We start from the raw sequence: 15468 nt of genomic DNA, 5'->3' as shown, positions 1-15468 counted from the left end.
CCAACAAAATTGACTTTCAAGTATAAAAGGCATAAACTTTCAACAATATATAAAAACTCAGAAAATACTGTTCCCATGAGCCTTTCTTGAGGAATCTTCTGGAAAACAAGCATCGGAAAATAAAATGACTACATAAAAATTGAGTAAGAAAAGATAGTGAGTATTAAATAAGTTAAATGAGAATTAAAAGGGAGAAGGCATGGTGGCTAAAAGCTCTGACAATGTAAATTTAGTACAACCATTAACAAATGGGAACTAGAGGCAAAAAAGCCATCTCAGAATCTCCCTGTTGAAGCCACTTCTCCAAATACACAGATACCAATGCAGACACAAGGATCATGAAAAATCAGGGGAACAAGATACCACCAAAGAAACAAAATAAAGCATCAGTAACCAGCCCTAAAAATGGAAATACATGGGCCAGGCATCGTGACTCATGCCTGTAATCCCAACAGTTTGGGAAACCAAGGAAGAAGGACTGCTTTAGTCCAGGGGTTCAAGACCAGTCTGAACAACATAGTGAGAACCCATTTCTACAAAAAAAAACACAAAACTTAAAAACAAAACATTAACATGAGCGTAGTGGCTCATGTCTGTAGTTGCAATTACTCAGGAGGCTGAGGCAAGAGGATCAACTTGAGCCCAGAAGTTCTAGTTGTAGTGAGCTATACACCACGGCATTCTAGCCCAAGCAACAGAGTGATATCCTGACTCAAAAAGATTTACAAACTGCCTAACAAAGCATTTAAAATAATTGCCTTAAATACAAATAATTAAATGAAACTGGAGAAACAATACACAAAATGAGAAGTTTAACAAAGAGAAACCATGAAAAAGAACAAAGCAGAAATTCTGCAGCTAAAGAAGACAATGCCCTAAGTGAAAAACTCCATAGAGAGCTTCAGCAACAGACCAGATCAAGTAGAATAGAGAATAAGTAAGCACAAAGACAGGTCATTTGAAATTAGTCAGGCAGAAAAACAAAAACGAAATAAGTTTTTATAAGAAAGCCTCTGAGTATTATGGGCCACCATCGAGTAAATCAATATCCACATTATGGTGTCCCAACAGGGAAAGAGAAAGGGGTAGAAAGCTTACATAAAGAATAACAGAAAACTCCCCAAATCTGGAAAAAGATACAAATATCCAGATACAAGAAACTCAGAAGTTTCCCAATCAGGTTAAATGCAAACAAGACTATACTGAGAAACAGTATAAGCAAATTGTCAAAAATCAAAGAAGAGAACTCTGAAAGCACCAAGGAAAGAGAAGCATATCACATACAACATAGCTTTCAGCAGAAACCATACAAGCCAGGAAAGAGTGGGATGACATATTCAAAGTACTGAAAGGTTTAAAATGCTGCCAACCAAGAATAATTGACCTGGCAAATCAGTTCTTCAGAAGTTAAGGAGAGATAAAGACCATCCCAGACCAAAAAAAAACTTAGGGAATTCATCACCACCAGATTTGCCCTTATAAGAAAAACTAGGTAAAGTTCTTAAAGGTCAAAGAAAAAGATGCTAATTAGTAACATAAAAACAGATTAAAGTACGAAACTCACTGCTAAAAGCATATAGTCAAATTTAGAATACTTTAGTACTATAATGATGGTATGTAAGTCACATATATTTAAGATGAGGATTAAAAGACAAAACTAAAATTATAGCTACAATAATTTTTAAGAACTATCCAATAAAAATGTGAATTGTGACATCAAAAGTATAAAATGGAGGAGTAACAGTATAAAGCTTTTGTATGTAATCTAAATTACTAATAGCTTAAAACAGCCTGTTATGTCTTATGTAAGCTTCATTATAACTACAAAGCAACATATAATATATATATACAAAAGATAAAAAAGGAATCAAAGTATGCCACTATAGAAAATCATGTAATCACAAAGGAAAACAGCAAATAAAGGGAAAAAATAAAAGATCTATAAAACAACCAGAAAACAATTAACAAAATGGCATTAGTAAGTCTTTGTCTATCAATAATCACTTTGAATGTAAATGGATTATCCAATCAAAAGACAGAATGGCTAAATGGATTCTTTTAAAAGATCCAATTATATGCTATCTACAAAAGACCCACTTCATCTGCAAAGATACACAGGGACTAAAAGTGAAGGGATAGGCAAATATAGTCCATGCCAATGGAAATTAAGAGAGAGCAAGGGTAGTTATACTTCTATCAGATAAAATATACTTAAAAGTCAAAAACTACAAAGAGACTGGGCGGCGCCTGTGGCTCAGTCGGTGGGGCGCTGGCCCCATATACTGAGGGTGGTGGGTTCGAACCCTGCCCGGGCCAAACTGCAACCAAAAAATAGCCGGGCGTTGTGGTGGGCGCCTGTAGTCCCAACTACTCGGGAGGCTGAGGCAAGAGAATCACTTAAGCCCAGGAGTTGGAGGTTGCTGTGAGCTGTGTGAGGCCACGGCACTCTACCAAGGGCCATAAAGTGAGACTCTGTCGCTACAAAAAAAAAAAAAAAACTACAAAGAGACAAAGTAGGTCCTTATATAATGAAGAGATCAATTCATCAACAGAATGTAACAATTATAAATATATATGCACCCAACATCATGTACTGCATTTGCATAATTATTCTCTCTTACTAATATATATTTTATATATATCATACATATCAAATTTTCTCAGATTGGGCAGCGCCTGTGGCCCAGTGGGTAGGGCGCGGGCCCCATATACCGAGGGTGGCAGGTTCACACCCGGTCCCAGCCAAACTGCAGTAAAAAAAGAGCCAGGCATTGTGGCAGGTGCCTGTAGTCCCAGCTACTCAAGAGGCTGAGGCAAGACAATCACATAAGCCCAGGAGTTGGAGGTTGCTGTGAGCTGTGTGACGCCACAGCACTCTACTGAGGGCAATAAAAGTGAGACTCTGTCTCTATAAAAAAAAAAATTTTTTTCTCAGATTGTTTAAGTTGCAGACATAATGGCCACTTACTCTTAAATATGTAACTATTTCCCCAAGACAGGATATCTCTTTCAAAAATGCAGTACAATTATCAAAATAAGAAAATTAACATTGATATAACACAATTATCTAATCTATAGGTGTCATTCAAAATCTGCCAACTGTCCCATTAATGGCCCTTAAAGAAAAAAAAATCTGATCCGGGAATTGTGACTTGGTTGTCACAGCTTCTCTTTAGTTCCCTTTAATCCAGACCGCTTCCTTAGCCTTTCTTTTCTTTTTCTTTTTTTTTTGCAGTTTTTGGCCAGGGCTGGATTTGAACCCGTCACCTCCGGCACATGGGGCCAGCGCCCTACTCCTTTGAACCACAGGCGCCGCCCTCCTTAGCCTTTCTTTATCTTTCCTTTTAAGCATACATGCCAGTTACTTTGTAGAACATCCTTGTGTATATGTCTGATGTTTCCTTATGATTAGATTCAGATTATAAATGTTTGTTGGGAATCCCCAAAAAATGGTATTATGCTCTCTTCTGAGTACGTCTCATCAGAAGGCACATGGTATCCATCTGTCCCATTACTAGAGATGCTACAGCCCCATTATAAAAGTACTATTTTCCCTCTGTAATTAATATGTATCTTGTGGGAAGATTATTTAAAACTAATTAAATATTTTGTTTCTCATCATAAGTTTACATAGCTCACTGTTTCTAAAATTGGTAAATAAAAACATAGAATTTAAGAATTCAAGCCTTTTTCCTGACTTTCCTACATAAACTATAACACTGGGTATTCAGAATAGAGAAATGACCCTCTGTAAAAGTATTCCAATTAATAAATGGGAAAAAAAGAATTGGAATATCACCACTTTGCAGTCCCAATAAATTAATGATCTAACAGACACTAATTTCTCAAAAAAGAGAAAACCAAACTTCATATGACTCTTGATGAAAGAACACAAAACCACATAAAGTTCTGACAAAGAAGTAGAATAAAGCCTCTGAATCTAGCTGTTAATTTTCCAAGAAATATAGATAGAAGAAATAAGTTGAAACATATTTCAACTTCTACAGGTCAAATAACCTAAGGTCTTCAACAGGCAAAATATAGAACAGAAAGATAAGCAGAGGGGACCTATAAATAAGAGACTTAAAATTTTTCTAATTTTTTAATAGGCAAGACTAAACTAATACCAAGACAAATTTTAAAACACAGAATTAGATAAATTCCTAGAAAAATAAAAATAGCAAAAAGACTCAAGAAGAAATAAAAAGCTTAAAAAATATCCTGTTCATATTAAACAAATTAAAGTTGTGGTTACTTTTTACAAAGAAAATTCTAATCTCATATAATTTTACATTTCTACCAGACTTTGAAGAAACAGTTAAACCAAGACATACAGATTCTTCCAGAGAACAGAAAATAAGTGAATATTCCTCAACTCAATTCTATGAAGCTTGTATTAATTCCAAAGTCAGATAAAAATGGTATAAGAAATTTATGGGCCCTATTAACTTAAAAATACAGATGTCTTGGGCGGCGCCTGTGGCTCAGTGAGTAGGGTGCCGGCCCCATATGCCGAGGGTGGCGGGTTCAAACCCAGCCCCGGCCAAACTGCAACAAAAAAATAGCCGGGCATTGTGGCGGGCGCCTGTAGTCCCAGCTGCTCGGGAGGCTGAGGCAAGAGAATCGCGTAAGCCCAAGAGTTAGAGGTTGCTGTGAGCCGTGTGACGCCACGGCACTCTACCCGAGGGCGGTACAGTGAGACTCTGTCTCTACAAAAAAAAAAAAAATACAGATGTCTTCCTAAACATTTGGCATTGGCATACAGAAAATTAACTAATGGAAGAGAATAAAAATTCTAACAATAGACTTCTATGTATATATAACAGAGGAATATAGCATTTCTGGGGAGAAATGGAAGGACTAATTCCACAAAAGAACCTGGAGAAGTTGGTAATCTACACTGAAAAGAAAATAAAAATGGATTCCTATCTTATGTCACACATAAAGATTCATACCAGAGTGATTAAAAACTGAAATATCAAAACTAAATTTTTAAGCCTTCAAAAGAAAATACCACGTATGTGAATACTTCTCTGTCCTCAAGATACGAAAGAAGTTCTGTAGCAAAGCAACGACTGATACATTTGACTTCAAAAAAGGTATCTATTCATTAACAAATGCCTTAAAGAATATGAAAATACAAGTTAGAAGATGGGAGAAAATATCAGATGAACATTACTATCAGTCGAAAAACTGTACTAAGAACATAACTCCTACAAATCAGTAAGAAACAGATAAAAAGGGACCTCACCTAATGTGCATGATGCAATGATACATTTCAAAACTATTAAGAAATGAGTATAATTGTGATGGATGTGTTACTTAGTTCATTGTACGCATTTCACATTGTATATCGAAGCAGTACCCTGAACCCCATAAATGCTTCAATGTACAAAGTTATTATTATTTTTTTTTTTTTGAGACAGAGCCTCAAGCTGTCACCCTGGGTAGAGTGCCATGGCATCACAGCTCGCAGCAACCTCCAACTCCTGGGCTCAAGCGATTCTCCTGCCTCAGCCTCCCAAGTAGCTGGGACTACAGTCAACCGCCACAACGCCCGGCTATATTTTTGGTTGTAGCCGTCATTATTGTTTGGTGGGCCCAGGCTGGATTCGAACCCGCCAGCTCGGCCACTTGAGCCACAGGCACTGAGCCACAAAGTTATGATTTAATAAATTAAAAAAATAATTCAAAAATAAAAAAAAAAGAAACCACATAAGTTTCACAGAATAGGAAACATACATGACTAATAAAATTATGACCAGAGGCTCAACATTACTAGAATTCAGAGAAATTCAAAACAAAAGCACAATGAAATGCCATTCTTTGGCATAAATTAAGATACATGACAACAGTAAGTGACTAAATGTTGGAAAAGATGTCATTAAACTCAATCTTTTACTTACTATTTCTTTGAATGTAAATTGGTAGAAAAAAATTTTAGAAAAAAAATTACTTTATAAAGTTAAATATCTATACAGCTTATAACTTCCAGCAATTCCACTCTTAAAGAAAATTTTATACTTTTATACCAAGAGACTTCTATAAGGATGTTCATAGCAGCGCTGTTCTTATTAACAAAACACTGGAAACAATACAAGCACTCCTTAAAAGGCGAGTCAATAAGTAAATTTTGGTATATTCACATAAGAGACTATTATACAGCAATAAAAATGAATAAGCAACAGCCAAATAGAGCAAAATGGATCACTTTTAAAAGTGATGTATTATAAGTAACATAATCTTGAATAAAAAATATTATACAGGAGATACCATATACTTTCTTTGTTATAAAATTAATGAACAACCAGAAGTAAACATTACATTGTTTAGTCAAAACATATTTAAAAAAAAGAAAACTTTTTTTACAAGCAAGAAATCATAAAAACAAAATTCTTTTTTTTTTTTTTTTTGTAGAGACAGAGTCTCACTTTATGGCCCTTGGTAGAGTGCCGTGGCCTCACACAGCTCACAGCAACCTCCAACTCCTGGGCTTAAGCGATTCTCTTGCTTCAGCCTCCCGAGTAGCTGGGACTACAGGCGCCTGCCACAACGCCCGGCTATTTTTTGGTTGCAGTTTTGGCCAGGGCCGGGTTTGAACCCACCACCCTCGGTATATGGGGCCGGCGCCTTACCGACTGAGCCACAGGCGCCACCCAAAAAAACAAAATTCTTAATATTACCTTGACAGTGAGGAGAAGGAAGGGACAATATGCACACATATTCATTATATTATGAAATAAATAAAAGGCGGTGCATACGTCAGTGAGAGTATCATTGACCAAGAATTACGAGTAATCCAATTTTGTATAACTGAAGTAAAAAAAAAAAAAAGCTGTAATTATCATCCTTGTATATTTGCTTCGGTGTGCCTTTTCAAATACATGTTAGTAAATTCCTAGAAATGTAATTTATGAATATATACATTTAGCACTTAAAATTATTTTTCCAGTGGCTGTATAAAAGGGCTACAGTATTTTATATTCCTGCCTAAACTATCTTCTACCTCCTTGCCAAAACCTGATGTAACCTAACTTTTGAGTAATATCTCATTGCTATTTTGATTTGTATTTAAACACAGGCTTGGTTGAACATCTTTTTATACCAAATACATTCCCTGGCAATTTGCATTTCTTCCTTGGCTCACAGCTTCTTCCAATTACTTTTGTAACACAATTAATCCACCTTATTCTTAATAATTTTTGAGGTTTTTCTTTGTACATTAAAGAATACAGCCCTTGCTTATAATGTATATCTAATTATTTCATTCATCCTTGTGCTATTTATCTTTTGCTTGGTGTATTTTGCCATGTTTTACTATTCATAGAGTCACACTTACCAGTCTTTTTTTGTAACTACTGAATTCACGGTTTTTAAATTAATAGGTCTCTAACATAACTTTCCATGGGCAGAGCTCTGGGGCAAAATGTATACGGTTTCTATCCTTATCAGTGGAGCTTTTGGTGTTTCATGCCAACTAAAGGTAGATGTAACAATCTAAAGGCATCATTGGAGTTTTCACACACAGCTATAACCCCTACAGAAAATTTGCTTCTGCCATGGTTTGGACTTAGGTGTCAACCCTAAAATAGTATATAATAATATACAGGAAAGGCCTCTAAGCTTATGCATCTGACTTCAATACACACATTCATTCAGTCCCACATTGCCTCATGCAAAATTAAAAAAAAACAAACAAACAATAAAAGCAAACAAAAAACCCTTTAACAAAATGGAAAAATCCACACAGGTGCCTACACATGAAACTGCAGTATGTACGCCCACAAGAGCATCTGACCTGTTGGGCTGCCCTGGAATATATGTAAGGCAGCAGGCATCACAGATAGCAGGAGATAGAGGCACCAGTCCTTGAAAAAGGCCATGGAGTGCTAAAACCAACCACCAGGCAAAAACACCCACTCAGTGACACCCACGACAGAAATGAGTTCTTGACTGCAGTGCTTGCCAAGGTTCCACAATTACAGCTAAGCACTGTATCTATAGAAATTCCAATAAAAACCACAATTATGTTCACTTAAGGGATTAACTTATGAATTTTAGAAAAGGAAAATTTGAAAATTTATGTGTCATTTTATATAATACTTTTTCTTAGCAAACTCAACTTATTTCTGGGCAATTATTGATAATGTCCAGAATTATGTGGCTCAGCTCCATCATTTGGGGTTATCAAATCTCTCATCAAGCCAATAAACACTGAGTACTTAATTTTATCATGTACTCAACTTTAAAAAGGAAATTAAATTACATAAATAATGGCAATTTTTATAATGAGTCAAATAGCTTCTTTCATTATTATACGTGATTAACAAGAGCTCTGTCTTCTCAAAAAGAAAGAAAGAAAAAAGAGCCTCACACTGTCTCCCAGGCTTGAGTGCCTCTGCCTAGCTCACAGCAACCTCAAATACCTGGGCTCAAGCGAACCTTCTGCCTCTGCCTCCTGAGTAGCTGGGACTATACGCACATGCCACAACCCCTGGCTAATTTTTCTACCTTTTTAGTAGAGACAGGATCTCACTCTTGTTTAGGCTGGTCTTGAACTCCCTCACGCAATCCTTCTGACTTGGCCTCCCAGAGTGCAAAGATTACAGGTGTAAGCCATCAAGCCCAGCTTCAAAATGTCTTAACTTACTGTAGGTATCAACTCACTGTCACCTATGAGGTATTTACATATGTTTTCACTTCATCATTAACATCTAAAAGCGGTCATAAAAAAAAAAATTTAAAAATTAAAAAAAATAAAAGCAGTGATAATAAAAATTAAAATAAGGTCAAATATCAAAATGTATAATCTGAGTTTCAGGCTAATATTCAACTCACATAAGACCTTGTTTCTCAAAAGGGGAATAGTTCCTTCTAAAAGACATTTTTTTTTAATATTATAAGATAATTATCATTTGTCACAATATCATCAATCTACTTAAGTCCTAGTAATTGCAAGTTTAATATAAAATGGTAGTATGCAATTTCCATTGAGATTGAATTAGTCTGGCTTGATGAAATGAAGCATTGGGCCTATACAGACTTAATAACTAGGTGGTTTATGGAAATATTTTTAGCAGTGATATATGTTAAGATCCATATCAGAACAGCTTGAGTTATGAGCTATTTGCATCAAAACTACATTGTCAAACAGCATTTATTAAGTATTCAGGCATCAAAATTGATATTGATAACAATAAGAGCTGATTAACATTTATTTAATACTAAGTGCCATGTAGTCTAAGAACTGGCAACAACCCAAAAAGGTAAGAATTATTACTATTCCTTAATTTCTGGGGGAAATTAAAGCCCCAAAAGTTAAGTAACTGAAGTCACACAATGAATAGTAAGTCTGGCTTCAACAGTAATACAGATGATAGCAATGTGGAGAAATATGAGGCAGGACAATCCCACCCACTAACTGATAATACTGGCATTCCCACTGTTATATATACTATATAACTGACTCTGTGGAATAAAATCATAAGCTGTTTGGTGAGCTGTGTGAGATCAAAAGGGAAAGAGAGAACTTGCATACCTTTAATTTATGAGTGAAAGCTGCATTTAAAAAAAGAGCAAAACTGTAAAAACGTATTCAGGTACAAACTAAAAATAGAAGAGTAGAGGAAATCTGAATTAATAATAATGGGTATTCTTAACAGAGGCAAAAGGAAGATCAGATGAATACAGAGTTTTCTTTTTTTTTTGAATACAGAGTTTTCTAAATGGATTCAAAGTGACATTAAAGAGATGAAAAGCAGCAGTTTTTCAGATTAAGCTTATTAACAGTTCCAAAGGGGAAGCTGAGATGTCACCTGGTATGATCAGTATCAGAAGCAAGTCGTTAATTTAAGAGGGTGGTAACACAAACAGCAGAAGAGAAAATTACCTGGGCTGAAAGCAAAAGTCAAAGAATCCATATCCACTGATGAAGTAAAACTGAAGGTGAATAGGAATTCAACAAGATTAGGAATGATAACCTGCACCGCCACAAAGAAGTCACAGTATGAAGTAAACAGGTAAGCTGAGAAATCCCCAAGACGAGCTTTATGAGCCGGGCTGTTACACTCATTGTTGCAGATGACCCACTGATGAAGACGACTGTTAGGCAAATTAGTTGAAATACTTCTTCAGGTTTTTGTTTAGAAAAAGTAGCTAGGGAAGGGAAAAGATACTATTACTAAGAATGGAAAGTCTAAGAATAAAATGGCAAGTGATTTAAAGGCCAGCAAAAAAATTAAAAATTAAAACACATGATTGGGTAGAGTTAATGTTGAGACTCATGAATCGCAGAAGATCTAAAGTAGCAGTACTTTAAAATTTAAATTCCCCTTACAGACTCCAAAATAAGAACAGAAATGGGAATGTAAATCTATGAAGAGACAGGTTATGAACATTTAGTCTCAAATGGCAATTCTTTCTGAAAAATGATCAATGAATGAGCCTCATAGCATGATTGAAAAATTCTCACTAATGATGACAATCTCTGGTATTCTTAACAGACAAGTCCATCATGTATCTTTACAAGAACTGAATTTTTTTTTTTTTTTTTGGTGACAAAAGTCTCACTATGTCACTCTGGGTAGAGTGCTGTGGCATCACATCTCACAGCAACCTCCAACTCTTGAGCTTAAGTGATCCTCTTACCTCAGCCTCCCAAGTAGCTGGAACTATAGGTGCCCGCCACAATGCCCAGCTATTTTTTGGTTGCAGTTGTCTATTATTGTTTAGCTGGCCCAGGCCACGTTCGAACCCACCACCCTCGGTGTATATGGCTGGCACCGTAACCACTGTGCTATGGGCACTGAGCCAAGAACTGAAATTTCTAAGACTGCAGCTCTGAAATCACACTACCACAGAAAGTGATATAATTCCTTACTTTTATTTTTTCGGTATCAACAGACATAAACGGTTCCATGGCTGAGTATTAAAAGCCAACCCTACCAGAAGGGAAAAAAACCATTAATAGTCCTGAATCAGAGACAGCAGCAGTAAGCATGAGACGGGCAGAGTTTAACCACACTCTAGAGTCTAATGACCAATATGGTTCTGTCTGAAGCTGGTTATGACTCCTTACAGTAAGAATGCCAAATTCATATTACAACTCGATGTCTGTTCTAAATAAGTGTTCAGACTGAGGTTGGAAGCACTGCATAATTCTAGGGGACACCACTCTGTGTGGATGTAGTCCCCTGCAGTTGTACAGTGACAACCCACCCACCCTTACTCAGTCTTGTTGGTTCTACCACTTTACTGTGCTTGATCAAGGCCTGTGGGTTTATATGATAAATAAACATTCTTATCACCACTTTCTTACTTTAAATCATCTAAAATGCCAAAGAATATTCTCTCTAAACAAATATTTGTTTTATTAGAAAAAAATATAGTTAATATCTTCATACAATCCTGTTTTCTTGTTTTATTAATGAATAGGAGGAGTTCAACTGATGGCTTCACCCTCTGAAGCCCCTGAAATGTGATCACTGCCACAAGGAAGCTAAGTCCCCATCATCCTATTTCTGACTGAAAGAAAAGTCTAACACGCTAATGACAGTAAAACTAAGTAATCTCTGGCAATAAGAAAATGACTGTGGTGAACTCAGGAAGAGATGAAAACAATTATTCTCACTATTTAAACAAAACTTATAAATGTTCCACAAATGTTAACATGAGATTTAGTATAGCCAGGAATGGAGTCATCTGGTCAATCTCTTGTCATGCATATTAGCTCTGAACTCCTGGGCTCAAGTGATCCACTTGCCTCAGCCTCCTGAGTAGCTAGGACTACAGACATGTGTGAACACATCTAGCTAATCGTTTTTTTATTTTGGGGGGACATGAGGTCTTGCTATGTTGCCTAGGCTGGTCTCAAACTATTGGCCTCAAGTGTTCCTCCTCCTTTGGCCTCCCAAAGTGCCACGGATTACAGGTATGAGCCATCTCACCCAGCCAGATTCTATTTGTATATTTTGTGGAATATCAGTATATAATTGTATGTAAAACAGAGCTAGAGAAATGCCACTTTAAGATTACCATGTATACATATGTTAATTTTTTGTAAAGAATATAACAACATCTAAAACTAAAACTAGATTTCTTAGGCCAGGCTCAGTGACTCACGCCTATCATCCTAGCACTCTGGGAGGCCAAGGCAGGTGGATCACTTGAGCTCAAGAGTCTGAGGTTGCTGTGAGCTATGATACCACTTCACTCTACTAAGAGAAACAAAGTTAGACTCTGCCTCAAAAAATAATAATAATAAAGAAATAAAACTAGATTTCTTTCTTTTTTTTATTTTACTGGAGACAGAGTCTCTGTTGCCCAGGCTGTGGCATCAGCCTAGCTTGCAGCAACCTCAGATTCCTGGGTTCAAACCATCCTCATGTCCTGACCTTCAGAGTAGCTGGGACTACAGGTGCCTGCCACAATACTCAGCAAATCTTTTTTTTCTATTTTTAGTAGAGATGGGGTCTCTCTCTTGCTCCGGCTGGTGTCAAACGCCTGAGCTAAAGGGATCCTCTGGCCTTGGCCTCCCAAAGTGTTAGTATTACAGGTGTGAGCCACCCTGCCCAGCCAAGATTTCTTCTGATGATAGCAGAATACTAAAGAAAGTGCAGCACCTCAGGGTTGGGGAGTAGAATGCACTTTAAGTGCTCACCAAGAACATATCATAATTGCACTTTTTTTGTAATAATTTTAAAACCCACTTGTCAAAAAATATCAAAAGCTTTATGACTTCAGGAACTCACAATCTTAGCAACAATCTCTCCTCATATCATTGACTTCATTATCATTATCTACTGAAACGAAAATGGCACCTACTGAAGATTATTACAATACTTACCACATTACAAAAAGAATCCAGATCAATGCTATGTACATACTTAGTACATTCTGGATTAGACCAAGTAAAATTTAACAACAAGCTGAACAGCATTCTATAAAACAAAAACAAAAAGTCAGTTAGGCTAATTCTGTCTGTTTTTCTATACTATGAACTCACAGTGAGAAAGAAGATAGTCTAGGAACTAGATAACTGAATCAAATCTGGACTCCATCTAACATTTATCTACACTTACCTTAAGAGAAGTTCTTTGGGTAACTTTTTGTTAATAAGGCCTTCATCACTGTTTGAGAAAACCTAGGAAGAAAAAAAAAGAAATTGGTAGACTGTTTTTTATTGAGTTTTTGTTTTCTGGATACAATCTTACAGTGTTGTCCCACGCTAGAGTGTCATCGGCTCAGCCTCACTCACAGCAACCTCAAACACCTGTCAAGAGATCATTCTTTAATTAATGTGAAAAAAGTTATATGTATTTTATACATCAGAATACTTCAATTTTCCCACAGATGATATGAATTTCATGACATCTTCATGCTCCAATATTGAGGTATATAAAATACTTTATACCCCATCAATATTTCATAAAAATGGCAATAGACAACCATTTATGTACTACATTATGTTAGAGGTTTCAGCCAAAGCAATTAGACAAGGAAAAACTACAAAAGGCACCTAGATCTGAAAGGAAAAAGTAAAATAATCTCTATTTGCAGATAATATGAAAATGCATATATATGGCTCAGCGCCTATGGCTCAAGCGGCTAAGGCGCCAGCCACATACACCTGAGCTGGCGGGTTCGAATCCAGCCCAGGCCCACCAAACAACAATGACGGCTGCAACCAAAAAATAGCCAGGCGTTGTGGCGGGTGCCTGTGGTCCCAGCTACTTGCAAGGTGGAGACAGGAGACTCGCTTGAGCCCAGGAGTTGGAGGTTGCTGTGAGCTGTGATACTATGGCACTCTACCCAGGGCAACAGGTTGAGGCTCTGTCAAAAAGAAAAAAAAAAAAAAAAAAAGCATATATAGAATATATATATGAATTTCTATAATGTATATAGAAAATTCTAAAAATCCACTAACAATAAACTAGAATCAAGGAGTTCAGCAAAGATGAAAGATACGATATACAAATACATATTTATATACAAATAAATTACACTTCCATATCCTAGTAATGAACAACTTGAAAAGGAATTTAAGAAAACCCAATTTACAACAGCATCAAAATGAATAAAATACATAGGAATAAATTTAACAAAAGTACAAGACTTCTATATTGAAAACTTATATAAAACATTGTTGAGAGAAATTAATATTTAATAAATTAAAAGACAATCATGTTCATGAACTGGATTTTGCTGGCAATACTTCCTAAACTTATCCATAGATTTAATGCAACCCCTATCAAAATTCCAGCTGCCTTTTTACAGAAATAAGCTGATCCTAAAGCTAATATGAAAATGCAAGAGATGGGCGGCGCTGGTCCCATACGCCGGAGGTGGCAGGTTCAAACCTAGCCCTGGCCAAAAAAGAAAATGCAAGAGACTCAGAATAATGAAAATAACCTTGAAAAAGAAAAAGTTGGAACACTCAAATCTCCTGATCTCAAAACTTACTACAAAGCTACAATCACTGAAACAATGTGCCATTGGCATTAGGTGGACATACAGATCAATGGAAAAGAATTGAGAAGCCAGAAAAAATCTTTTAAATGTATGGGCAATTGATTAAACAGAAAAAGAATAGAATAGTCTTTTTCTTTAAATCATAGTTGTGTACATTAATGTGACCATGGGGCACCATACACTGGTTTTATAGACCATTTGACGTATTTCCATCACACTGGTTAACATGGCCTTCCTGGCATTTTCTTATTGTGTTAAGACATCTATATTCTACATTTACTAAGTTTCACATATACCCTTGTAAGATGCACCGTAGGTGTAGTCCCACCAATCATCCTCCCTCTGCCCATCCTCCCCACTCACCCCCCCTCCTCCTTCCCCCTATTCTTAGGTTATAACTGGGTTATAGCTTTCATGTGAAAGCCATAAATTAGTTTCATAGTAGGGCTGAGTACATTGGATACTTTTACTTCCATTCTTGAGATACTTTACTAAGAATATGTTCCAACTCCATCCATGTAAACATGAAAGAGGTAAAGTCTCCATCTTTCTTTAAGGCTGCATAATATTCCATGGTGTATATATACCACAATTTATTAATCCATTCGTGGATTGATGGGCACTTGGGCTTTTTCCATGACTTAGCAGTTATGAATTGAGCTGCAATAAACATTCTGGTACAAATATCTTTGTTATAATGTGATTTTTGGTCTTCTGGGTATATACCTAGTAGAGGAATTATAGGATTGAATGGCAGATCTATTTTTAGATCTCTAAGTGTTCTCCAAACATCTTCCCAAAAGGAATGTATTAATTTGCATTCCCACCAGCAGTGTAGAAGTGTTCCCTTTTCTCCACATCCACGCCAACATCTCTGGTCTTGGGATTTTGTGATATGGGCTAATCTTACTGGAGTTAGATGATATCTCAAAGTAGTTTTTTTTGGTAGAGACAGAGTCTCACTTTATAGCCCTCAGTAGAGTGCCATGGCATCACACA

The 15468-nt window shown here is 36.4% G+C and overlaps 1 protein-coding gene across 4 annotated transcripts in view; it reads right to left on the bottom strand.

Moving 5' to 3' along the window:
* The window catches only part of FBXL2 (F-box and leucine rich repeat protein 2), an 84233-nt gene that overhangs the window by 53670 nt on the left and 15095 nt on the right, over window positions 1-15468 (bottom strand). For all 4 annotated transcript variants that reach the window (XM_053599934.1, XM_053599936.1, XM_053599935.1 and 1 more), the window contains exon 2: window positions 13080-13141. In XM_053599934.1, coding sequence (XP_053455909.1) covers window positions 13080-13141 — 62 coding nt within the window. The remainder of the gene's footprint in view (window positions 1-13079; window positions 13142-15468) is intronic.

This window comes from Nycticebus coucang, chromosome 8 (assembly GCF_027406575.1).
Source record: "Nycticebus coucang isolate mNycCou1 chromosome 8, mNycCou1.pri, whole genome shotgun sequence".
Lineage (NCBI taxonomy): Eukaryota > Metazoa > Chordata > Mammalia > Primates > Lorisidae > Nycticebus > Nycticebus coucang.
This window is presented reverse-complemented; position numbering and strand designations above follow the sequence as displayed.